The 22,974-nt window shown below is 52.7% G+C and overlaps 7 protein-coding genes across 7 annotated transcripts; 5 read left to right on the top strand and 2 right to left on the bottom strand.

Moving 5' to 3' along the window:
• Positions 1 to 916: 916 nt before the first annotated feature.
• A1O5_02263 (myosin-1) lies at positions 917 to 4,822 on the top strand (the record flags this gene model as incomplete). Its single annotated transcript, XM_007742879.1, has 3 exons — positions 917 to 925; positions 981 to 4,320; positions 4,380 to 4,822. The coding sequence occupies 3 exons, from the start codon at positions 917 to 919 to the stop codon at positions 4,820 to 4,822; spliced, it is 3,792 nt and encodes a 1,263-aa protein (XP_007741069.1).
• Positions 4,823 to 5,698: 876 nt separating this feature from the next.
• Positions 5,699 to 7,219, top strand: A1O5_02264 (uncharacterized protein; the record flags this gene model as incomplete). The annotated part of the gene is made up of 4 exons (XM_007742880.1): positions 5,699 to 6,080; positions 6,292 to 6,425; positions 6,540 to 6,571; positions 6,718 to 7,219. 4 exons carry the CDS (start codon positions 5,699 to 5,701, stop codon positions 7,217 to 7,219), a joined length of 1,050 nt encoding a protein of 349 aa, XP_007741070.1.
• A 714-nt stretch (positions 7,220 to 7,933) lies between these two features.
• On the bottom strand, positions 7,934 to 10,259 carry A1O5_02265 (uncharacterized protein; the record flags this gene model as incomplete). The annotated part of the gene is made up of 2 exons (XM_007742881.1): positions 7,934 to 10,176; positions 10,241 to 10,259. 2 exons carry the CDS (start codon positions 10,257 to 10,259, stop codon positions 7,934 to 7,936), a joined length of 2,262 nt encoding a protein of 753 aa, XP_007741071.1.
• A 1,110-nt stretch (positions 10,260 to 11,369) lies between these two features.
• A1O5_02266 (uncharacterized protein) lies at positions 11,370 to 12,366 on the top strand (the record flags this gene model as incomplete). The annotated part of the gene is made up of 2 exons (XM_007742882.1): positions 11,370 to 12,081; positions 12,194 to 12,366. The coding sequence occupies 2 exons, from the start codon at positions 11,370 to 11,372 to the stop codon at positions 12,364 to 12,366; spliced, it is 885 nt and encodes a 294-aa protein (XP_007741072.1).
• Positions 12,367 to 13,165: 799 nt separating this feature from the next.
• On the bottom strand, positions 13,166 to 16,132 carry A1O5_02267 (uncharacterized protein; the record flags this gene model as incomplete). The annotated part of the gene is made up of 1 exon (XM_007742883.1): positions 13,166 to 16,132. The coding sequence occupies one exon, from the start codon at positions 16,130 to 16,132 to the stop codon at positions 13,166 to 13,168; it is 2,967 nt and encodes a 988-aa protein (XP_007741073.1).
• A 2,228-nt stretch (positions 16,133 to 18,360) lies between these two features.
• Positions 18,361 to 20,034, top strand: A1O5_02268 (tubulin alpha-2 chain; the record flags this gene model as incomplete). The annotated part of the gene is made up of 5 exons (XM_007742884.1): positions 18,361 to 18,372; positions 18,521 to 18,579; positions 18,642 to 18,949; positions 19,008 to 19,706; positions 19,760 to 20,034. The coding sequence occupies 5 exons, from the start codon at positions 18,361 to 18,363 to the stop codon at positions 20,032 to 20,034; spliced, it is 1,353 nt and encodes a 450-aa protein (XP_007741074.1).
• A 625-nt stretch (positions 20,035 to 20,659) lies between these two features.
• Positions 20,660 to 22,342, top strand: A1O5_02269 (uncharacterized protein; the record flags this gene model as incomplete). The annotated part of the gene is made up of 1 exon (XM_007742885.1): positions 20,660 to 22,342. One exon carries the CDS (start codon positions 20,660 to 20,662, stop codon positions 22,340 to 22,342), a length of 1,683 nt encoding a protein of 560 aa, XP_007741075.1.
• Between the last annotated feature and the right edge of the window lie 632 nt (positions 22,343 to 22,974).

Below are 22,974 nucleotides of genomic sequence, written 5' to 3' on the forward strand. Positions count from 1 at the left end.
ATGGAACCGATATGCGGGATGCAGGGTAAGCTCGCAAATCCCGCATGATCTCTGTTCACCTCGTCTTGGAAAAATACGGACAAGCCTCAGGATCCGGGCCTTTGATTGAGGAATGTGAGGTTGAATGTGTGGTGATGCATTGTTCCCGTCGTCAAGTAGGATGTTGAAGGGGGGGGCGAACTGACGTCGCAAGAGGCTCAAACCTCTTGACTTGGCATTTGCCCACCTATGTTGGTATCTTTTACCCCAGTACTCGGTAGGTACAGATATTGTGCATCTCGTGGGAGACCTGGAGATACACAGTGAGGTCGATCTGGAGTCTGCAATCAGTGGCGTTTGGAGTGGCCGCCAAGAAGATGACGGATCATCACCACTGATTGCGTGTCGGGCGCGTCACAGCCACAGCGGAGCGTGCAAGAGTGTGGCAATGGAGATTGGAGCATATGAGTGCCTGTCCCGGGAGTTGCAGCCTGTGTGTTAGTACGTACTTGGTAGGTAGACAAGCTGCCGGTTGGAAGGGAATTCATTGTGACTGACCAGACTGACTAACCGCAGCTTCCGCTATAGCGCTGTTGGTATGTCATAGTCACTCACTCCGGCGCCTGTCGCCTGTCGCCTTGTCGCCTGTCGCACGCCGCACGTCGTAGGCAATCGACAAAGCACCACTGCCACCAGCACCGCCGCACTCAGACTCGTTGCCAATCTCATTCTCATTCTCATTCTCATTCTCAGCGTGACAAGGACAAGGCCACCGAGGCTTTTCCAATTGTCCTTCTTCCGTGATTCTTCGCTTTCAATACTTCTTACTACCCTTCTGGTATTCAGTACATGTCCCTCAGGCACTCCTGCTATCCCATCTCATTCCCGCCAATCTCCCCTCCCCGCGCGCATGTCCTAAACAATCAGAACCTCCACCATGGTCAGTGTCCGCGCCATAAATCGCTTTGATGCAAACGCACTCACTTACTCTCGACTACTAGGGTCAAACAAAGCGCCGCGAAGGCAAGACCTCTCGCGCCCCTAAATCTTCTCTTTTCGGTGGCGGCAAGTCGACACACGCGGATGCCGGGCAGCCCCAGATCAAAAAGGCAACCTTTGAGATCACAAAAAAGAAGGAAGTGGGCGTTTCAGATCTCACGCTGTTGAGCAAAGTTTCCAATGAGGCCATCAACGACAACCTCAAGAAGCGCTTTGAGCATGGCGAGATCTACACCTATATCGGCCATGTGCTGGTCTCGGTCAACCCTTTCCGTGACTTGGGAATCTACACAGAGCAGGTCGTCCAAAGTTACCGAGGGCGAAACCGTCTCGAGGTCCCACCCCACGTGTTTGCCGTCGCAGAGTCAGCCTACTACAACATGAAGGCCTACAAAGACAACCAATGTGTCATTATCTCGGGCGAGTCGGGCGCAGGCAAGACGGAAGCTGCCAAACGCTTGATGCAGTACATCGCCAGCGTCTCTGGCGGAAGCGATTCCAGAATTCAGAGAACCAAAGACATGGTCCTGGCTACCAATCCGCTCCTCGAGTCCTTCGGCAACGCCAAAACACTGCGAAATAACAATTCCTCTCGCTTTGGAAAATACCTCGAGCTTGAGTTTAACGAACAGGGTGAGCCTGTGGGGGCCAAAATCACAAACTATCTGCTGGAAAAGAGCCGGGTGGTGGGACAGATCACGAACGAGAGAAATTTCCACATTTTCTATCAATTCACAAAAGCCGCCCCGAAAGAGTATAGAGATGCCTTCGGTGTTCAGCAACCTCAGTCGTACGTATATACGAGCAGGTCGAAATGTTTCGATGTACCCGGAATAGACGATGCGAGCGACTTCCGGGAAACCCTCAACGCCATGCAGATTATTGGTCTGTCCAAGGCTGAGCAGGACAATATCTTCCGTCTTCTGGCAGCCATTTTGTGGATTGGAAACATCACGTTCAGGGACAATGATCAAGGAGGCGTCAATATTGCAGACGAATCCGTGGTGGACTTTGTCGCCTACCTCCTAGAAGTCGAGTCTGCTCATGTGCACAAGGCCATGACGGTCAGAATCGTCGAAACAGCCCGTGGTGGCGGACGCCGAGGGTCCATCTACGAATCACCCTTGAACCCAGTCCAGGCTAATGCGGTTCGAGACGCTCTTGCCAAAGCCATATACTTCAATCTGTTTGATTGGATTGTGGCGCGTACCAATGTTTCACTGAGATCCCAGGGCACAGTGAAGAACACGATTGGCATCCTCGACATCTACGGATTCGAGATCTTTGAGAAGAACTCGTTCGAGCAGCTGTGTATCAACTACGTCAACGAGAAGCTGCAGCAAATCTTCATTCAATTGACATTGAAAGCCGAGCAGGAAGAGTATGCCCGTGAACAGATCCAGTGGACTCCCATCAAGTATTTCGACAACAAGGTCGTCTGCTCTTTGATCGAGGACAAGCGGCCACCCGGTGTTTTCGCTGCTCTCAACGACGCTTGCGCAACAGCTCACGCAGATTCCGGAGCGGCCGATCAAACCTTTGTTGGCCGACTGAATTTCCTTTCCAGCAACCCCAACTTTGAGAGCAGACAGGGTCAATTTATCATCAAGCATTATGCCGGTGATGTGAGCTATCAAGTTGTGGGAATGACGGACAAGAACAAGGATCAGCTGCTGAAAGATCTGCTAAATCTGGTCAGCGAAAGCTCAAATGGATTTGTCCATGAGCTATTCCCAAATCAAGTCGATCAGGATGACAAGCGACGACCTCCAACTGCTGGGGACAAGATTAAAATATCCGCGAATGAACTGGTTGATACCCTCATGCAAGCCCAGCCGTCTTACATCCGAACTATCAAACCCAACGAGAACAAGTCGCCCAAAGAATACAACGAGCCTAATGTGCTCCACCAGATCAAATACCTGGGTCTGCAAGAAAACGTTCGCATCCGGCGAGCTGGTTTCGCCTATCGTCAAACGTTTGATAAATTTGTGGAAAGATTCGCCTTACTGTCGCCTAAACTGTCATACGCCGGAGAATACACCTATAGAGGAGATGTTAGGACTGCGTCGGAAATTATCTTCAAAGATACAAGCATTCCAAAAGAGGAATATCAGATGGGTGTAACCAAAGCATTCATCAAGACTCCCGAGACATTGTTCGGACTAGAGCATATGAGAGACCGCTATTGGCACAACATGGCAGTCCGCATTCAAAGAGCTTGGAGAAACTATCTGCGCTACCGGGCTGAAGCTGCCACCAGGATTCAAAGGTTCTGGCGCAAATCCAAGGTTGGCGTTAAAGAGGTTGAATTCCGAGATCAAGGACACAAACTCCTGGCTGGTCGGAAGGAACGTCGCAGATACAGCCTGCTTGGTTCAAGACGTTTCTTTGGCGATTACCTCGGTCTCAATATGCCGGGGGGTCAGGGCCGTGTGCTGAGGGATGCAATCCATCTCAATCCTCAGGAGCGCTGTGTGTTCTCGGCGCGTTGCGAGCTGTTAGTCACAAAATTCGGACGATCCTCGCAGCGGATGCCCAGGATTCTTGTCCTGACCCCCAAATCGGTTTACATCATTGTGCAGGCCGTTGTGAACCACCAACTTCAAATCTCTGCTGAGCGGACAATCCCTATCGGCGCGGTGAAATACATCTCGTGCTCGAACCTGCGGGATGACTGGTTTGCACTGGGCATCGGGTCTGCTCAGGAGCCAGATCCTCTCCTCAACTGCGTTTTCAAGACTGAATTCTTCCTGCAATTCAAAACGGTCGCGGTCGGCGGAATGAACCTCAAAATTGGAGCCCAGATTGAGTACAACAAGAAACCAGGCAAACCTGTTGTGGTCAAAGTCCAAAAAGATCCAGCAATCGCTCGGGACGACGTGTACAAGTCAGGAACGATCCACGTTCCGCAAGGAGAATCTCCAAACTCAGTTTCGAGACCGACTCCGCGAGCCAAAGCAATTGCCAGGCCTATCACCACTGGTAAGTTGCTCAGACCGGGGGGACCAGGAGGGCAGCCAGCGAAGACGGGCGCTAGACGACCTGTACCCGCAGCCAGACCAGCAGCGCAAACTCATCGTCCCGTTCCAACGCCAGCTGCTGCTCATGCCCTTCCTCAGCATGCCAACGGTCCTTTCTCGCACGCTCGAAACGATTCGGGATCATCATGGGGCCGGACCGCCCCTCCACCGCCCCCGCCCCCTCCCCCGGCTGCAGCTCCCGCCCCAGTGCCATCCACACCTCAAGCTAAAGTTAAGTACGACTTCAACTCACCCAATGCGAATGAACTGTCCATCAGGGCAGGAGAGATTGTGGAAATTGTGCAGAAAGAGAACAACGGTAAGCACGCTTGGAATTCTCCATTGCTCTTGAAATTGGAACTAACGTGGACTGCTTAGGCTGGTGGCTCTGCAAGAACCCTCAAACCAACACGCAAGGTTGGACACCGTCGGCCTATGTAGAGGAGATTGAGCAGGCGCGCCCCGCACCTCCGCCGCCTCCGCCGCCCCCAGCTGCACACCATCGCCCGGTCCCTACGCCATCAGTTGTGGTCAACGGAGGCCCGAAGCCTGGGACGCCGCCGGTTGGTGGCAGAGCGAAACCGACACCTCCCGCACCACCGGCCAAGCGACCAGTTCCCGGAGCCAGAAAACCTGACGCCTCCCCAGCCAGGGATAGTGCAGTGGGTTTGGGTACGAACAGCGGGACCAATTCAGGGCGGGCCACACCGAGTAGCATGGGAGGCGGTAGTCTAGCTGGTGGATTGGCTGAGGCATTGAGGGCCAGGCAAAGTGCGATGAGCGGGAGAGACAAGGACCGCAACGAAGACGACGACTGGTAGACGAGTTGCCGGAGAAATTGTTGGACGTGTGACATGAATGAAAAGTATGTGATTCCGGGCTGATTGTGATGTCGGCCATTTAGAAGAGCGAGTGCGTAGGAGATGACATTGTTGACCCTCGTCCCGAAAGTGCAGGTTGTCGTTATCGCAAGCGTGCCGTCCTTGGAAGAGTATGAGACATGAAATGATCAAGATCAAACCAAGTTCCATGCCATCATCTTCTACTTTGGTACTCCTCATGTGATATAATACTCCTACAAATCATCAGCTAACCAGCTAACCAACTACCCAAGGTACACATGGTCAAATACCGGGCATATGCCCGCTCTCACTGATCCAGCGGACCCTCATACATTCTTGTACATAGCCTATATATAGGCCGATCGGCTAAATTTCGACCACCTGCATTCCCAATTCGCGAATTTCCACGGCTGAATTGGGAGAGACCGACGCGATTGCAGAATCCCCCTCCTCCCCTCCCCCAATACATCCGGCGGATGTTCTGGACCAACTGGGATCATGTTATGTTGGTATCTGCTGCGTTGCTGACGAAGTATGTATATACCTTTGTAGGAAGACCTGAGAAAGGGTAGAACAAGGGCAAGTATTCGATCCATCTACCGTCTGTTAAACATCTACATACATCCATACTTACATACACCCCTTTTTCTGATCTTTTGGCTGTCCATACTGGGAACTACGTACTGCATTCATACTGTCGTTGCAAAATTCATCAGCTAAAAGAAGAGCCTAGCGCAAGGTCGTCATCTCCTCTTCTTACACTATACCCAACACCCTCTCAAAGAATCTTGCACGAGTTTCTTGCGGGGCCTAACCAGCAGCAGCAGCGAGAGCAACCGTCAACCACCAACCACCATGTCATCCCAGCCTCACAAGGTCCTAACCCCGTCGCAAGTCTCGCATTTCATGGAGCACGGCTACGTGGTGATCCGGGGATGTTTCAGCCGCGCCGCCTCTGACGAATGGACGCGTGACGTGTGGACGCGGTTAGGGATGAATCCAAACGACAAGACGACGTGGACGCGCGAGCGGACAAACATGCCGGAGCACCGACGACTGAAGGTGGCCGAGTTCGCGCCCAGGGCGTGGGACGCCATCTGCGACCTGGTCGGCGGCGAGGAGCGCGTTACCGACAAGAGCAAGACCTGGAGCGACTCGTTCATTGTCAACTTGGGCACGCCCGAGGGCGAGGGCAGGGAGTATGCTCCCAAGGAGCTCGAGGGGTGGCATGTCGATGGTGAGTGAGTCTCGGTACAAAGTATCAAGTACAATTCTTCATGGTTTGCCTGGACTACTGTCGCCAGCATGAAGCCTACACAGGTGCTAGGGCAGGCACAAGTTTGGTGTTCCATCAGCTGTGGCAAGGCGTTCGTCGAGGGGGAGAGACAGAGAGCAAAGAGCCATTCATTCCTGACCGGCTCTGACAAAACACGGCGACGTATACATAGGTGACTTCTTCATCCACTTTCTCGACTCTCCGGAACAGGCCTTGCTGGTCATCCCTTTGTTCACCGACATCCTGCCCGACGGCGGCGGTACATGGATCTGCTCCGAAGGACCTGCGAGAATCGGCAAGTGGCTGGTATGTACTGTTAGGTCCCCTTTTACCCCAGGAAGAAAAAGGGGCAGGAATGAGAACAGAGAACGGAAACACATGCGGAGTATTACCAGGCTCACTGATATCGTATACGTACAGTATGACCATCCCCAGGGCGTCACACCGCACATGTAAGTCCCCGACCGTTCCCCAGCTAAACCCTTCCCCCAATATCATATGCAATTCAAAAGAATGCCTACCCTTAGCCAAACAAAACCTCTCTATATATTTACCCCACCAGCTCACAGGTGGGGTGGGAAACCAAAAAAAAAAACAGGATGCCAGTCGACTCGCCGACGGACTCGGACCCGGGTCTCAAGTTCTTCAACGACATAGTCCAAAAGTGCGCGGCGGCGTCGTTCCACGAAATGACGGGCAACGTGGGGGACGTGATCCTGCTGCATCCCTTGATGCTGCACTCCGCGTCCAAGAACGGCCGGCGGCTGGCGCGCATCATCACCAACCCGCCCGTGAGCCTGAAGGAGCCGTTCGACTTTGACCGCGATGCCGATGCGGCCGGCGCGGGGTGTTCGCTGGTCGAGCTCAAGACGATCCGCGACCTAGGCGGCCAGGAAAAGCTGCGCGGGTGGAAGATACAGGGGGAGAGAAAGGCCGTGGTGCCCGAGAGGTTGCGCGTGCAGGCCAGGTGGATGGAAGAGGAGAACCGGCGGCTGAGGGAGAGGGGCGTCGAATATCAAGACCGCACCCAGACCGAGGAGATGGTCCTGGAGCAGGCGAAGGGGCTGAAGCCAAAGATGGAGAGCGTCGCAGTGGCTTGAAGCTGGAAGCCCCATGGTCGGACAGGCAGCGGAAAGGAAAGAGATTTTCCACCAGCCAAGAGGGGGGGATTCTTGATAAAAGATGCCAAATCCTGAGGAGGCCGTCGATGAGGATGAAGATGGCAGGTCGTAGGGCTGATCCGCAGGAGACAGACCGCAGCTCCTGTCACGATGGATTGCTACCTGAGCCTGCTCAGTCGGACACTTGCAACGAGATGAAGCGGGATCGCATGATCGCAAACTGATATCTAGTTTCGCCTTTCCATTCCATCCTATCTGGATGATCTTCCAGGGCTGATTTTTCTGTTTCAGTGTGGGAAGCATCAAGCCACCACGCCCCCAATGCCATATCTACCAGAGTCTCTCAGTCTCTACCATAGTTATCAATCATCGATCCCCCATTCCAATCTCTCAGAGTTCAGAGGTCCAAATGACCTAAAATATCTCCAGTCCTCGAAACCAGACTTCAAGATATTGTTTCCTTGTCGATGGCGGTAATGATTGGAAACCCTAAGAGCACTAGATGTTCGACGTTGGCGTGGAGTGGTGGCATGATGGATTTTAGTACAAAGCGTAATATCCTCACTGCAAGAGTAATGAGTTTGGCTGCGTGTAGGCGCAGATATCTGGAGGTGTCTTTCCGTGAATGTTGAGCGCTGGACTGGATGAAGAAGCGCATGTTCAGTCATTGACTGAGCCAGACTAAGTTCTGCTCTACCACGCATTGGCCGTCCCATTTGTAGGCCAGTCTGTCCAGGTACCGTTGGAGCCAGGCCCATGTCTACCATGCGCCGCGGCAACAAACGGGAAGCCACCATCCTGCCCACGATCAAGCAAGATGGAATTATTGGGCAATATGATGACATCCTCAACATAAGCAAGTACGATCTGCAATCTCGAGGCATCGCGAACAGTCCCATCCCACATTTCGCGACAAAGGGGAATATTCCATTCGTTGACGCAAGGGATGGGGTCTCTGAAGATGCAGCTGCAGTAATAGTCGCACCACGTCACACCCTGATTTTGCACGGTGGAAGTTCGCATAACGGTCATGTTGTAACCACAAAAGTAGCCCAAATCCAATTGCTGGCAGAAGCTAGGCCCGTCCGCTACATTGCCGCAGTTGAGAGCGAACCTGCTGGACTGACTGGGGACACCACTTGGAGGAGCAACCGCGGTAGAGCCTGGAATCTTAATTCCAGTTACCGCTATTTCCTTGTGCACTGAACGCTTGCTATCGTCAATTGAGGTCCCCTGCTCGGATCGTCTGCGTCCACCAGCTTCACGAGCGAGCGGATTCGAGCACCGACAGCTGTGAGTGCATTCAGGAATATCAGCGCCATTGTGAGTGAGAGTTCGTAGGGTAGTGTGCTCCAGAGGCACACAGGAATAGCCTCCATCTCGGCAGTGGAGAGTGAGAGATTCGTTGTGTCTGCCTTGTGACCAACAGGTCATACCGAAAAGATCAAGATTATTGGTCGCGGGGATAGTTGTGATATCGTTTGCTCTAGGCTCCAGGTTGATTCTTGTCTTCGAAGGCAATGACAAAGCAGACGCACGCTTTCCTGGCGTCGCCGGACAAACACATCCTGCTTGACACTCTTGAATGACCTCCATATGCTGTAAGACCCAAACTGGCCCAGGCCCACAATCATAGCCATGCTTCTTGCAGTAGTCGGTCAAAGAGACATCAAATGACCAGGTGCCTTTGGTAATCCCGTTGTTCGAACTGCAGCCAAGGACAAGATCTTGAATGGTCACTCCGCTGGGTGTCGGGGAAGGCCGGATTAAATCGTGCTCTGTGCCTTCACGCTTCCAAGTTGACGACGGGCAGCCACAAGCGACATCACATTTCTTCATGTCCTTCGTGCCGGGCTGCCGTGTTAATGTGAAGATTGCCCGTGCAGGGTCGCTAACGCATGAGTATCCATGGTGCGCGCAGAACATGGTCAAGTTCTTGTCATATAGTAAGCCGCCAGTGAAAGGAGACACTTCTCTAGAGTGAGACTTGCAGATCATCTGCTGCGGGTCGGCTGATGCTGCAATAGAATCTCTCGCAACTAGCTTGCGGAAGTCCAATGTACCGTTGGGGTAGATATGTGCGTCGTTGACATCTCCCAGAAGAGTGCCATTGGCCAGATAGACCTGCTTTCCTTTAAGCAGGCAGGTAGTGAGAAGCGCCGCATTTGGAAAGCATTGAATCCTCGGTTTTGTGTTGAAGCACCAACAATTCTCCTCGCACCAGTGTTCACCGGTGCTTTTGCGATTCAGAGCACCGTTCGAAGTGCAGTAATACTGGTACGACGTACCACACCAGGCAGTGTGCTCGCGGTCCTGGCATAGCAACGCGTAATCATGGCGTTTGGCAATTTCTTTGGTGGGCGCCAAGTCTAGAGAGCTATTTTCGACGACTTTGGTGGGCGTAAAATCTAGAGAGCCATCTTCGAGCACTCGGGCGTCCGAGAGGTAACCAAGAAAAGTGCCATTGTTCGTGTCAACGACCATGTTGTCCTTGACGGCACAATTGAGCATGTTGACATACTTATAGCACGGCTTTGGGGAGATGGAGAAACAGATGCAGTACTGGTCGCAAGCCTTCTCTGCCTGCTTCTTGTGGTTCACCCGACCATGTGAATCGCAGTAATAGTCATGTACCGATTGCTGACATAATCCCGTGAGGGTACGGTCGACACAGACTAAGGCGTAGTCATGGCTGAGTTCCGTGTCACGCTTGACAGCCGACCCGGAGGGGACGATGTCGTGTGAAGGACGAAGGGCAACCTCGTGGGAAGCAGCGACAGTAGGAGCATGATGACCACGGTGAGAGGTGGGCGTATGAGACCAGTGGCTGACGACAGAGGTGTGACCTTTGGTGCGTTGAAGAGGACCAGCATTGAGGAGACCAGCGAGGAAGCAAAGAATGACCGTGAAATAGAGTGCGGTGGCTTGAGGCCAGCCTGCAAACAGCGTCGCGTTAGCTATTTCCATCATGTCCTGGCCGTGTACTGATCACGGACATACCTTTCATCTTGACCTGCATGACGGCCATCAAGTAGTTGCTGGGAGCCCCTGACCTCAGAGAACTGAAGGAATTCAAAGAGCACGGGTGGTGCAGATCAAGAGATGTTGATGACTGGTGCGAAAGAACGACTTGGTGAAGAAGAAGCGACTGATGGAGAGGACTGTGAAGGACAAGGTGAAAGGAAGGAGACAAGGAAAGAGTTGTGGTCGCAGGCAGATGGCGCATTTTGTGCGGTAGAAGTGAGAGAGCCGTCACTTGGCGAAGGAGTCACTGGCGTGATACTCTCTTCCTCTGTCTTCACCAGTCTGTCACCTTTGGGTCTGGCAGCGACATCAAGCTGAAGAAATCCAGAACTCATCCAAACTCATCTGGGCAAACCAAGTCCCTCAATCTCATTGCACTTACCGCCTTTCACTATAGGGAGTGTCTCACTTGCCTCTGTCCCTGGCGAAGAGCCCCCCTAGCCTCTAACACACTGAAGGCGATAGTATCATGTCGGGCGCCCTTTGGCTCCATAGGGTGAGCCGTATCTTCATTGTCTGCCAGCGCACTCTCATGTCGCTCGTTAACTTCACGCTCTTCCTCTAATAGGCTCTCTTCCCCAAGGCTCATCATGTTGGATGTGTTGCCAGCGGCACCACCATCTCTCAGATGCCGTTTATGATATGTACCATCAGCGCATGATCAATGGGACTTCCACCCGAGTACAATCATCCACCAGCCTAGCCCGCAATTCTGCTCACTTCGAGGCCGGCTGCCAGCACTGCAGCGTCGCTGACGTCTTCCCCTCCATTGAGCCAAACTCTGCATGGCTGCAGCCTTGCCCTAGAAGACAAGGGCAGTCTGCCTACCGCAGCGAGGTGTGGAGAGTACTAACCCGGTGAGAGACCTAAAAGGCCCCGGTTGATGACCGGACTCTTTCCGACCAGGGGCCCTGAAAGTAGCGTGGCAAGGCAAGTTAGATAATCCATCTCTGGGTTGTATAGTTTGGTCAGCATGCCCAAGGCTATATATTTGCGTCCCAAGTCCTCACCTCTGAGCCCGCTTTCAAGGAGCATTCTTCAACCTTCGGACCAAACCTCGGATTTCGGCACTAGTATCCTAAATCTATCAGCACCTCTAAGAGCAATGGGCGACGCTGCTGCTTCCCCTTTCCCATCTCCCTTCAAGGGCTGGCACAATGATACTTACCAAAGGATTGATCCTTCACGTCCCGAGCTTTCACTTGAAGGGAAGACGGCAATCGTGACGGGAGGCGCTGGTGCAATCGGCTCTGCTATCGTCAACGCTTTCGCAAAGGCGGGTATCAGTCTCGTCGGCATCGTGGGACGCACACAGGAGACCCTGGATGCGACCAAGGCCAAATTTGAGTCCCAGTATCCAAATACCAAGATTGTTGCCGCGACCGCAGACACAGCTTCTCTCTCAAGCGTCGAAGCTGCATTCAAACTCATCCAACAACAAGCCAAAAACCCCATCGACATCTTCGTCCACAACGCCGGCCATCTCGCCGAACCGGCAACAATAATTTCCTCCGATCCGAAGGAATGGTGGACATCATTCGAAGTCAACATCCTCGGGGCATTCCACTCTGTTCGAGCCTTCATCCCTGTGGGATCTCCAACAGCGACAATCATCAACGTCTCTACGGCTGGAACCCACGTACCTGCGGCCATCGTCGCCGATTTGTCAGCGTACACCGCCTCGAAACTGGGAGCGCTTAAGGTCTTCGAATTCGTCCAGAGCGAGCACCCGGACCTGCATGTTGTCAACATTCAGCCGGGCATCATTTTGAGCGATATCAATGTCAAGCATGGGGCCATGACACCCATGGATACGCGTAAGTCACTCAACCCCGTGGTTTTGCTGCATACACGGGCCCAAATTTTGAACTCAGCCCCGCTCGAACACGTCTGATATCCACATTGCTGACTTTAACTCGGTAATACTAGCGGACCTGCCGGGTTCATTCACAGTCTGGGCATGCAGCCCTGAAGCCAAGTTCCTAAAGAACAAGTTCGTCTGGGCGAACTGGGACGTGGACGAAATGAAGGCCAAAGCTGGCGAAATCGAAAATTCGCCCGCTTTCACAATGGGACTGCTGGGGTGGCCCGTGTTGTCTTGAGCGGCCACACCTATGACCGGACGCATTACGTAACATTGCTCCCTTTGAACGGGCAGTCGGGGCTGCCGCAGCGCATGAAGAATAATAGGCGAGAAAGGCTGGCTGTAGAGCTGAAGACGTTGCCAGATGTTTTTCCAAATCCCGAAATGGGGGGCCTCTAAAGCTTGTCTATGTTTACTCTATCATCATACATAAGACGTCGAAAGAAGGGAAGCTAATTAGGACCCGCCGACGGAGGAGCGAATCAAACCAAGCCCACTAGCCGGATCCAGGCACCAAGGAGACGGCCTGTACGCGCTGTTTTAGTCAGACAGGATCGCGTGGTCGATACTTGATATTGCCAACGGTCTAAAAATTCGTCCGAGAGGGAATCGAGTTTCCTAATAGTGGCGAATGATTGGAAACATCTCGTTCATTTAGCTATCTTGATTTCGACCGAGATTTGGGAATCAAGAAACAGGAGCATTGTCGCGGCCTTTTGAATTTGTCAGTGGCCAAAATTTCGTCCGTTCATAAGCTCTATCTCTATCGTCATCACCGGGTAGTCGAAGCAGACCACCTCATAACGTGTCTATATAGTTTTCATAGGGGAGAAAGAAAAGCAATTACAATCTCGAATCGAGTCTCGCTCGGGCTCGACGGCACATGCAAAGCCGGCCCGGTTTGCGCCTCCGTCTCCCAAGGTGTTAACTTTTGATTCCAATAAAGTAACCATTTTGACACCCAAAAATCCAAGATATATATGCCAGATGGCTCCAATTCCCCCCCCCCCCAAAAAGCCAAATAAGCCTGTAACTTCTTAATGCTGGTGGCTGGACGAACTCTCTCCCAGCCTTTTCATTTCAAAATCCTCTGCTCTGCTGCTCACTGGGACCATGGATGGGAATGGCTCGTTTTCGTTGGAGCACGAGCTAGTAATAGAGTCCACGCGGACTGCCTGTGAGCTGACTTTGCCAGATCTCGCATCCAGAGGACCAGCGGATGGCATGGGTGGAGCTTGGCCCTCCTCTGCGAGGGAGTCGCGTGGAAGATCAATGCTTCTGCCCGTGCGATTAAAGCGACTCAAGAAGCGATTGCGATGTGTCTCGGTACTGCTGATCGAGGATCGATGGTGGCCGCCCACGGATGCCCTGGAATTACCGCCAAAGCTTTGAGTGGTCGAACGCCGTAGAATCCCGCTCATCATGTGACCGTCCCGAGAAGTCGATCTTCCGTTGCTTTCTCGATCTTGGGACTCTGAAATCCTTCGTTCTTCGTCTATCCGGTTGGATTCTCGAATCACCTCTTCGAATTGCGGGGGACTTCGGTCTTCGTAGACGTCGGAGAGTTGCTCTCCTGAGCTGACGTCTTTCATACCGAGCGAAAAATCCACTCTCTTGGCCATGGCCGACAAGGACTCGCCCCTAGGTCGTCCTAGCTGACCTGTACTAGGCCGTCGTCGCATGATGGAAGGGTATTGAAGCGGAGGGGCTGCAACTGCTGGTGTTTGATGGATTGGATCGCCGGTGATAGTCCCCGAACTGTGACCAGGGTGCATATCATGGTCACTTCCGCCGATGAGAGGTGGAGCGCCAGGAGGCAATTGCATGAAATACGGCACGTCTGGTCTCCAACCAGCTTGGTTACGACGAGGTCCTTCAATTCCGATCTCCTGCATTGCAACCATCAGAGCGCAGATGAATTTGTTGCGTCGCTGAAGACGAAGTAGCTCATTTTGCCAGTTTGATTTATAAAAGAACACAACGTTCAGAGTGAGAGAATACGCTTCGGTGACATCTCTAAGTTCAGTCAAGATATTGCCCTGGTACTCACGCTTCTCTGACCGAACAAATTCGAGGAGTGAATTCCGCAAGGCCTCGATCTGGTCCAGAGTGGTACCAAACCTAATGACGATAGGAACAGCCTCAGCAAGACCTCCAGAGCGCCGCATGTTCAGGATGAATAACGTGTTAAGATATGAGTTCGGGGCTTGGACAATGTGACCCTCCATTTTCTTGAATTCTGTGTACAACAACGAGATCTCTTTGACGAAGTAATCATCTCCTTTGAGCGATGACCCGGTGTTGCCGTAGATCGAAACTCGGTCTCCAACATCAAACGGATGCTTCACAAAGACAAAGATGCAGGACTGCAGGAATTCTTGGGCTGTGGCGGAGAACAGCCAGGAAAGAGCGAGTACGGCCGAACCGGCAGAAGTAAGGACTCCAGCTGCCGAAGTGGAAATGAGAGAAATGAGGACCAAGAGTGTGACGACGCCGACGATGAAAAACAGAACATCGTCAAGCTTGCTGACGACGGAGTCGAGATCCTTGAGAGAAGCAGTGATTGACTTCCGTTCCCTTCCGATCTCGACGCAGACAGCTTCGAGTTCTTCCATGGAGATATCCCCGTTCATGTCTTTGTCGAACATGCTGAAAGCAGCTTCCGCTTCGTCGTCATTGTCAAAAGCCGCCTTAAGGTCTTCTGAAGACACGGTTTCGAAGCCCTCTCGCACAAACGTTCGGTACAGGCGTCGAGCCAGAACCTGCGACCCACTGGTGCTGTGGAGGAGAGTCAAGACAACCTGGGAAGGGTGACCACTCTTGGCAACCTTTTTCCCAGTAAAATCACCCGCGACTGTACCAGCCACATCACCTACTTTGGCAAATGCCTTGGTGAGAGCTTCCTGAGCTTGCACGGCATACATAGCCGGTGTTTTTGTCCCGGACCCAGGCTCCAAGTGTTTCTCCTCGAATTCTGCGTCTTCCATGGCGATCTTGGCCTTGGAAAAGATATATAGTTTCGTCAAACTGCCGATCTGGAACTTGTTGATTTCGATGCGGTCGGCGTAGGTTCGCAAGTGGAAAGAAATTGCGATCAACTGAATTATGATCTTCTCGATGAAATTCAAGGTGGCACCAACAAATACGGAGATGATGACCTTGTTGAGAACCTTTTCCCAATGCTTGGTTTGTTTGGAGCCATTCACATGGTGGTTAGTCATGGTGGGCAAGAAAGATATCTCAACACCGAGCCACCAGAAGAAGATTGTCGCTGGGAGTTCAAGGGCTTTGCCTAGATCTCGCCACTTTTTGGCATTGTTGGTAAACAGGCTCGAGATCAGACCGAGAGGATAGGGGATCATCATGGCAACGATGCGGCCGGCCCAGAGAGTCAACCAGATGATTTCAAGCCACACACCGAACCAGATCAAGTCGACACCACCAACACTTGCATGCTCGGCCGCAGGCAGGAAAGCTCCGACAAGAATGGGGATCAGGAGGAGGGCAAAGACCGGGACGATGTAGGTGAAGTAGCGAATGACGAAGCTAGAATGATGGATGTACTTGAAGAATTTGGCAATCTTAGTGCTGGGGTTTTCAGGTGGCTTGTAAATGGCGGCCCGTTCGTGGATAGGGTTGGTAGCCGTATCAAACTCATCGAGGGGTTCGGGTGCTCTTGATCGGGATCGATGAAGCTGTGTCGAGTTCCGGCCGCCTTCTGATTGCCGTTCTTCTATCGACGTGAGCCGTTCAGCTCTCTGCACGGCGAGTTCATCCTCAAGACGATGAGCCTCCTCCCGTGCCTTGCTAGGGGTCCGCGGGTCATCAAAGCGTGCACTTGTATCCCGACGCTGTGTTTCCACCTTCAATCGGTCGTGTAATTGTTTGCTGTCAACCGAATCTTCCTGTCTGTCATTTTCAACAGCCGTGCTATCGTCATCGGAGGGTCTCTGGCTAGAAGGCTTGAACTCGAATCGAGGCAGTTCTTCAGCCGGGGTGGTCATGTTGGATCGAGTCGAGGTGGATTGGGACAGGGAAGGAGAAGAGCCGGAATGCCAACTTTGGATAATCCTCCTCTTCACCCTCAAATATCATACATCAGGAGCCAGCCAGCGGCTCTGCAAACATGTAGCGAGCGTGTGGGTGTATATGACGCAAAGAAATGCGTTATCGATGCCGGGTACATAAATGCTGTCTCACACGGGCGTGAAATGTGAAAACTGGGGAAATGATCTGTCTGAGGAGTAATATCAAAGAGGGGCAATGTCCGTCTATAATGTCTAAACGAAGGTGTATAAGAAGAGCGATAGCAGAAATTGCATCCGTGACGGAGGCCGACCTGCTGGAAGGGCTCCCCCTCTTTCCCTTTATGCATGGTGCTGCAGGTCGACTTGGTACGTGTACCATTATTTCTCCTTGTACCTTACATACCTGGGTATGGCCCAGAAAATAAGCAACAGGCACGATGGGATAGATACCGCGAAAACAGGGTCGACTGACAGGGATAGGCAGCCTTGGCTCTTCGGGACAGGCTTCTGGTGGGTTGGGAGAACGCCCCAAGGACTCCACCCGCGCCATCCGGTGGGGCCTACTACGAATAGAGAAATAGGTGGATGCCCCCCTAGGCATACGGGCGGCTTGGGCGATGCCAATCGTGCCGCCTAATCCAGATTTTCATAGGCTGTTGACCCCTGGAAAAGCCGCCCACGAGAAATGTTGGTGCTGGCTCCCTCGCTGGGAATTTTCTGACAGGCGGGTTGAGTCCCATCCCTGTTGCATCGTTCTTAGCCGTCGCCCATGTTTCACAAAAACCCACCCGTCGATCAGCCAAATCGCGATGTCATCTCTGGACATTCTCACTCAATGATCGAGATCGAGATCAAGTATTTCGGGCAAGTGCAGACCTGAGCGACCGAAGGATCCAGTTCTTGTGCCGTGCATAACTGCTCCCCGTAGTGCCGGCGGTAGTTCTGCTATGCCAACGTTTTCCGAAAGAAACAGTGTCGCCCTGATGAACTGTTGGCTTGTTGTGGGTTGGGGTCGTTCTCTTTCCAAGCCAGGCCAGGTCCCCCAGCAAGATTGACTTCGGCTATTGAGCGCGATAATCAATAACCTTGCAACTCCCCTCTCATTCAAATGTTCAGTCAGCCGCACCGAGACCAGCTATCTTCAGCTCGCTTAGAATTAAAGACTCAGCTCTGCAATCATAGAATGCCTTGTTCAATGAAGGCCATGCATAAAATGCCTGGTTCTATATTTGAACCAAGTGGTTTAGCATTTTGTGGCGCCTTTGAGGAGGATGTGCCGAGCTCTGACCAAAATTTTATCTGGGCCTCTTATCAGTGTGAGGCGTCAACGCCGTTGCACCGCCAGCGATTGTCATTAAGCCTTGTTTCATCTTTGACATGTGCCTGTTCTCAAGAGGCTTTGATTTGCTGAGCTCTTATCAATGCAACGGTTGCCGTTATAATCGGCTGCTCTGAAACAATGTGAACAGCCAGCCCTGTTGAACTACTCCCTGAGCGCTAGCTAATGGAGGAACGAAATGACATCTCCACGAGGCGGGACAAAGGAGGGAGAACAAAGCAGATTGATCGCCAACAAGTATCTCATAGATCCGCGGGATTCAGATCATGAGGCCGTTGAATTCAAAATGCAGCCGAGGCTCAGTAAAAACTCACCGTTCCTGGAGATCATAGATAGGCTCTTCACCGACCAGACCGACCAAGACCGACCTACCTGTTCGGAGCAGCAGATGGACTCTGTCTCAGTCATGTGTTTGTGCGTCAATCCTAGCTCACCGTAGTCTGGCCGTACGAGGAATCCTTCATCAGCAACATGGGCCAGACTTCCTGAAATGGTAGCTGTAAGATCATGGACTAAAGCCATAGCATACGAGTACCGTACCTGGAGGCAAGGAGCACAGAAGACACTCGAGGCAGAGGAGGAGCGGCAACATCTGCAGGTACCGAGCAATAATGTGGACAGAAAAGTGAATGTGCACGCAGTTTGTGGTTCTTGGCTTGTTTATCCCCGTTCCGTCTTGCCCAATAGGACGCGCCAATCGTAAATTGATACACACCACTTGACCATCTGCGCATTTTAGGCTTCATCCTCTCCCTGACCTCTTCCTCATCCTGTGCATCGAAACCCGTCGCACAGTATCAGCATTGGATAGCCTCGCGTCCTCTTTGCCCTTGTCTCTGTATCACGCTCACAGAACCTCCACAGAATGCACGGGGAGGTAAGTTGTCTGCTTTTGTTTTTTGTGTACCCCTCAATTGTTCCGTGCCCACAACCAGCTGCACCACCACAGCCACCTCTACACAGCCATCTATCGAATCCATCATAGCTCTCTCCTGCGACGAAGCACATACTGATCTTCTCGATAGGTTTGCCACCTGCATATTGGGCAGGCTGGTACTCAGCTTGGCAATGCCGCATGGGAATTGTACGAACCAAACCTGCGCCCACCGCTACTTTGAAATCACCATCGCTAATCTCCTCATCCAGGTATCTTCTCGAACACGGCTTGAAGGCTGATGGTCGACCTGACCCCGATGCCAACGTTGGTGATGCTGGAGCCTTCGAAACCTTCTTTACCGAGACCAACAACAACAAACACGTCCCTCGGTCCATCTTCGTCGATCTCGATCCGTCCCCCATCGATGAAATCCGAACCGGTAAATACAGACAACTCTTCCACCCGGAACTCTTGATCAGTGGTAAAGAAGATGCCGCAAACAACTATGCTCGAGGTCACTATACTATCGGCAAAGAACTCGTGGATGATGTTTTGGATAAGATCCGTCGTGTCGCAGGTGAGGAATGACACGGTCTACTCTGGGGAGATGCAGAGGAATTCTAACCGTTCGCAAGACAACTGTTCATCCCTCCAAGGCTTCTTGATCTTCCACTCATTTGGGGGTGGTACGGGATCCGGCTTTGGCGCCCTTCTCCTCGAACGGCTCTCGGTCGACTATGGCAAGAAGTGCAAGTTGGAATTCGCCGTGTATCCGGCTCCCCAGGTCTCGTCTTCTGTCGTCGAACCTTACAACGCCGTTCTGTCCACGCACAGTACCATTGAGCACGCTGATTGCACATTCTTGGTGGATAATGAAGCCGTGTACGATATCTGCCGCCGCAACCTGGATATTCCTCGACCCGACTATGAGCATCTAAACCGCCTCATTGCACAAGTCGTCTCCTCCGTCACTTCGAGTCTACGCTTTGACGGTGCTCTGAACGTCGACCTGAATGAATTCCAGACCAACTTGGTGCCGTATCCTCGCATCCACTACCCGCTCATCAGCTATGCTCCAGTCGTTTCCACCAAGCGTTCCTCCCACGAGAGCTTCAAGGTCCACGACCTGACGCTGCAGTGCTTTGAACCAAACAACCAGATGGTCGTTTGCGATCCTCGCAACGGAAAATACATGGCTGTTGCGTTGCTCTATCGGGGTGATGTTGTCCCGCGCGATGCCAATGCCGCCATTGCTTCCCTCAAGGCCAAATCAAGCTTCCACTTGGTTGATTGGTGCCCTACCGGGTTCAAAGTTGGCATCAACTATCAACCTCGTAAGTCTGCCGTCGTAGTTTATTTGGCCCATCTCGCTAACACCTAACTTTAGCCATGCCTGTCCCCGGTGGCGAGCTCGCCAAAGTCGACCGATCCGTCAGCATGCTATCCAACACCACCGCCATCGCCGAGGCCTGGAGCCGGCTTGATCACAAATTCGACCTCATGTACTCGAAGCGAGCGTTCGTGCACTGGTATGTCGGCGAAGGAATGGAAGAAGGCGAGTTCTCCGAAGCCCGGGAGGATCTAGCGGCATTGGAAAAAGACTATGAGGAGGTTGCCAGCGACAGTCTGGAGGCTGAAGACGAGCCAGGCGCTGAGTATTGAGTGATTCAACCGACACAAGTGATACGACCACGACATGAAGTCGGCGGAACGTCCTCATTTGCGACCACACAAATACGAGCAATCAGCAGATCACAGAGCTCCAAGTTCGAAGTATGATGACACCCTATGCTCTTTGGACTAGAGAAGCGGAATGTTGACGATTGTGCGCGGAGTGGACGAGACCCACGATATGAAATCATGAGACGAGTCACGGCAGCGGGGATGTCGATAGCACAGATTGAAATTATTGATTGGTACCATGAGATGTTGGAGTTCTCGAGAAGTGGAGACGCTGTTCATAAGACTGCGACTTCATGGTGGCCCTTTAGGTAGCGAATTAAAATCATCTTGCAATAATCTGCGCAGAGGGCTGAGCATTCCCCTCCCCCCCCCAACAGCCTCGTTCGACGAGCCTTGCAGATTTCATGCACGTGACTCGATTGGAGGTACCTCAGGACACCTCCACGTTCAGTTTGTGAACAATCCTCTCGTCCCACGGGCCTGGCTTTTCAGATACTGAGATCCCATTGAGAGTCTATTGCAGAGTCTCGTATATACATGATGGCCTCTACATAATGGCCTTCCTCATTTCTTTCACGACATGATCACCATGTTCGGGTCCACCATGTCCCTCGTGAACCACCCTCCTTCGCAACAACGACCAGCCCTCTATCGTTCTCTGTCACATACCAACGCCTCCCAGCAGGATGCTGCCTCGTCTAGCCAACCCCCAGCCGCAGGGCCGAACTCTCGACCTACGCGACCGTCCCATGTCAGATCAAGATCCTATCTCTCGCCTGCGGACCCTAAACCACGCAACGCAATCACCCTCCCCGCTGCAACCAGCGCGTTCGAGAAGACAGCATCGCGCCTACACCTGCCAGGGTCCTCACATCGACATCACAATCATAAAGACAAAGACCACCATTCCAGTGGCCATCAGCACTCACAGTCGCACTCGCACGTATCGCACCACAGCAATGATTCCACGCATAGTCTCCCTTTCAGACGCCACCGCCCAACCCAGTCCGAAGCACATGCTCCCCGTCGCTTCGCTTCAAAGGAGGCTCTCTCCACCCTCCCGCATCTAGTTGCAGGGCTCAACGCCGAACGGGAGCGGCGCACACATGTAGGCAATATACCCAATCCAATAAATCCGACAAATCGCAGCGCTGGCGGCAGCAATGGTACTAATCATGGGGCTATGCATCCCTTTGGTCCTTCTGCCGCCCTGTCTAGCGACTTCCAAGCAGGCGGCCGCTACGATTACGATGCTTCTGGATTTCCTGAACTTCGCCGGCGTGCGACATCAGACCCTGCCTCTCCGGACAAACTCCCCCGCCCCGCTCCAGCGCATCCCCTCCGCCCCAAGACCTCTTTCGAAGAAGCCCTCGATCGTGGTGATGCTGCCCGTGTCGCCCGACGCATACACGTCAAAGTCGAAGATCTCCAGCGCCGAGACCAGGAACTCCGGTTGGGTGAAGAAGAGCTCCGCTCGCGCGTTGCAGAGATAACATCCACCGGGGTGGAGATAACTCGTCGATTAGACTATGGATACTACAACTTGCTTGAGAAAGTCGGAAACCTCGTCAGCATGATTGGGAGTTTCCAGTCTCTAGCACGACAGAGTGGGACGTTGATTGGGAATTTTGAGCGCGAAAGCAAGAGGGTAGATGAAGATACACGTCGACGCGTGAAGACTTTACAAGGGGGATTCGAGACGAGGCAAATTAAAGCTAGGCAACTGGCAGAGCGTGGAGAGAAGGCGAGCAGGAGGGCGAGAGAATTATCCGCGCGACTGGAGAAAGCCCGCGCGAAAGTGGAAGAATGGGAAAACCGGGAAGAGAAGTTCCGCAAGGCGTGGGACCGCGTATGGGGGATCGTCTGGTGGACAAGCATTGCGGTCATTGTCATTGTGGTAGCGGTGGTGCTTGGCAAGGAATGGTATTTCCATGGAGACCCCGTGAAGGCCGGGTTGAGACAGCACGGAGAGGGTAACTGGAATCGGAGCTTGAGACTGGGCGGGACAGCAGGGGGCCAGGAGAACGAGAGACGCCTTCGACTCGGGAGCCACGACGGCGGTGGCAGTGGGGAGAAGAATGAGACAGACCCCAAAGAAGAACAGACGCTAAATGTGCCGGACGACGTGAGGCAGATTCTCCTAGGCATCGCCGAGAGGAACCGCATCAGGAAAAATGCCTTTCCAGAGGTCCCCAGCATGGGCTATGGATCCCCTCGCTTGACCACAGGTCCGGAGGAGGAGCAGTGTCATGAGGATCCGAGACTAACCAGGCTCGACGAGTTGTGATCTCAGCTTCCAACCGACCAGTCCCAGCTCCAGCTGCAACTTCCTCCCCGAGGGTACATTATTGCGTACTCCTGTAGGGCGGTACAGGGGGGTATAGGTTGGGATGGGGCAACAGAGCACAGCACGGATGTGAGTGAATGGGATGGGATTCCACAGGTCTCAATCTCAGTCTCGGTCTGGAGCTGCCAGGGCAGGATCTCAACTTCTGAAATGAAGAGGGCAAAAAGCGATGACGAACCCTCGCGTACACCCCGTTAATACACCTGTATCTGCTTCTTGATGTTATTTTGTTGGATGTTTGAAAAAAAGATACCCCCCATTCCGTTTGGTTACTCTCGGCGAACAAGCGTTTGATATCTGAAAAGAAGATATATATACCCTTTTATTTCTTGCCTCCTCCATATGTGTCAGAGCATCAAGGACTGTGGAAATTCACATGCCCAACCCCTTCTTTCACAGGCCTCCAGGTCTTAGGTATGTTCGTGGTTGTTAACTTGGCCCTGACTGAGCCTCTGGTAGTCGATCCACAAGTGCCATCGTCTGAATTTCTGACAATATGTAGGGACTATGATCGTGATTTACGCTGGAAAAATCCCTCCCCCCTTCCTTTCCCAGAAAGGTAGAGCCGCTTG

The sequence above is a fragment of the Cladophialophora psammophila genome, assembly GCF_000585535.1.
Source record: "Cladophialophora psammophila CBS 110553 chromosome Unknown aczJe-supercont1.3, whole genome shotgun sequence".
Taxonomy (NCBI): domain Eukaryota; kingdom Fungi; phylum Ascomycota; class Eurotiomycetes; order Chaetothyriales; family Herpotrichiellaceae; genus Cladophialophora; species Cladophialophora psammophila.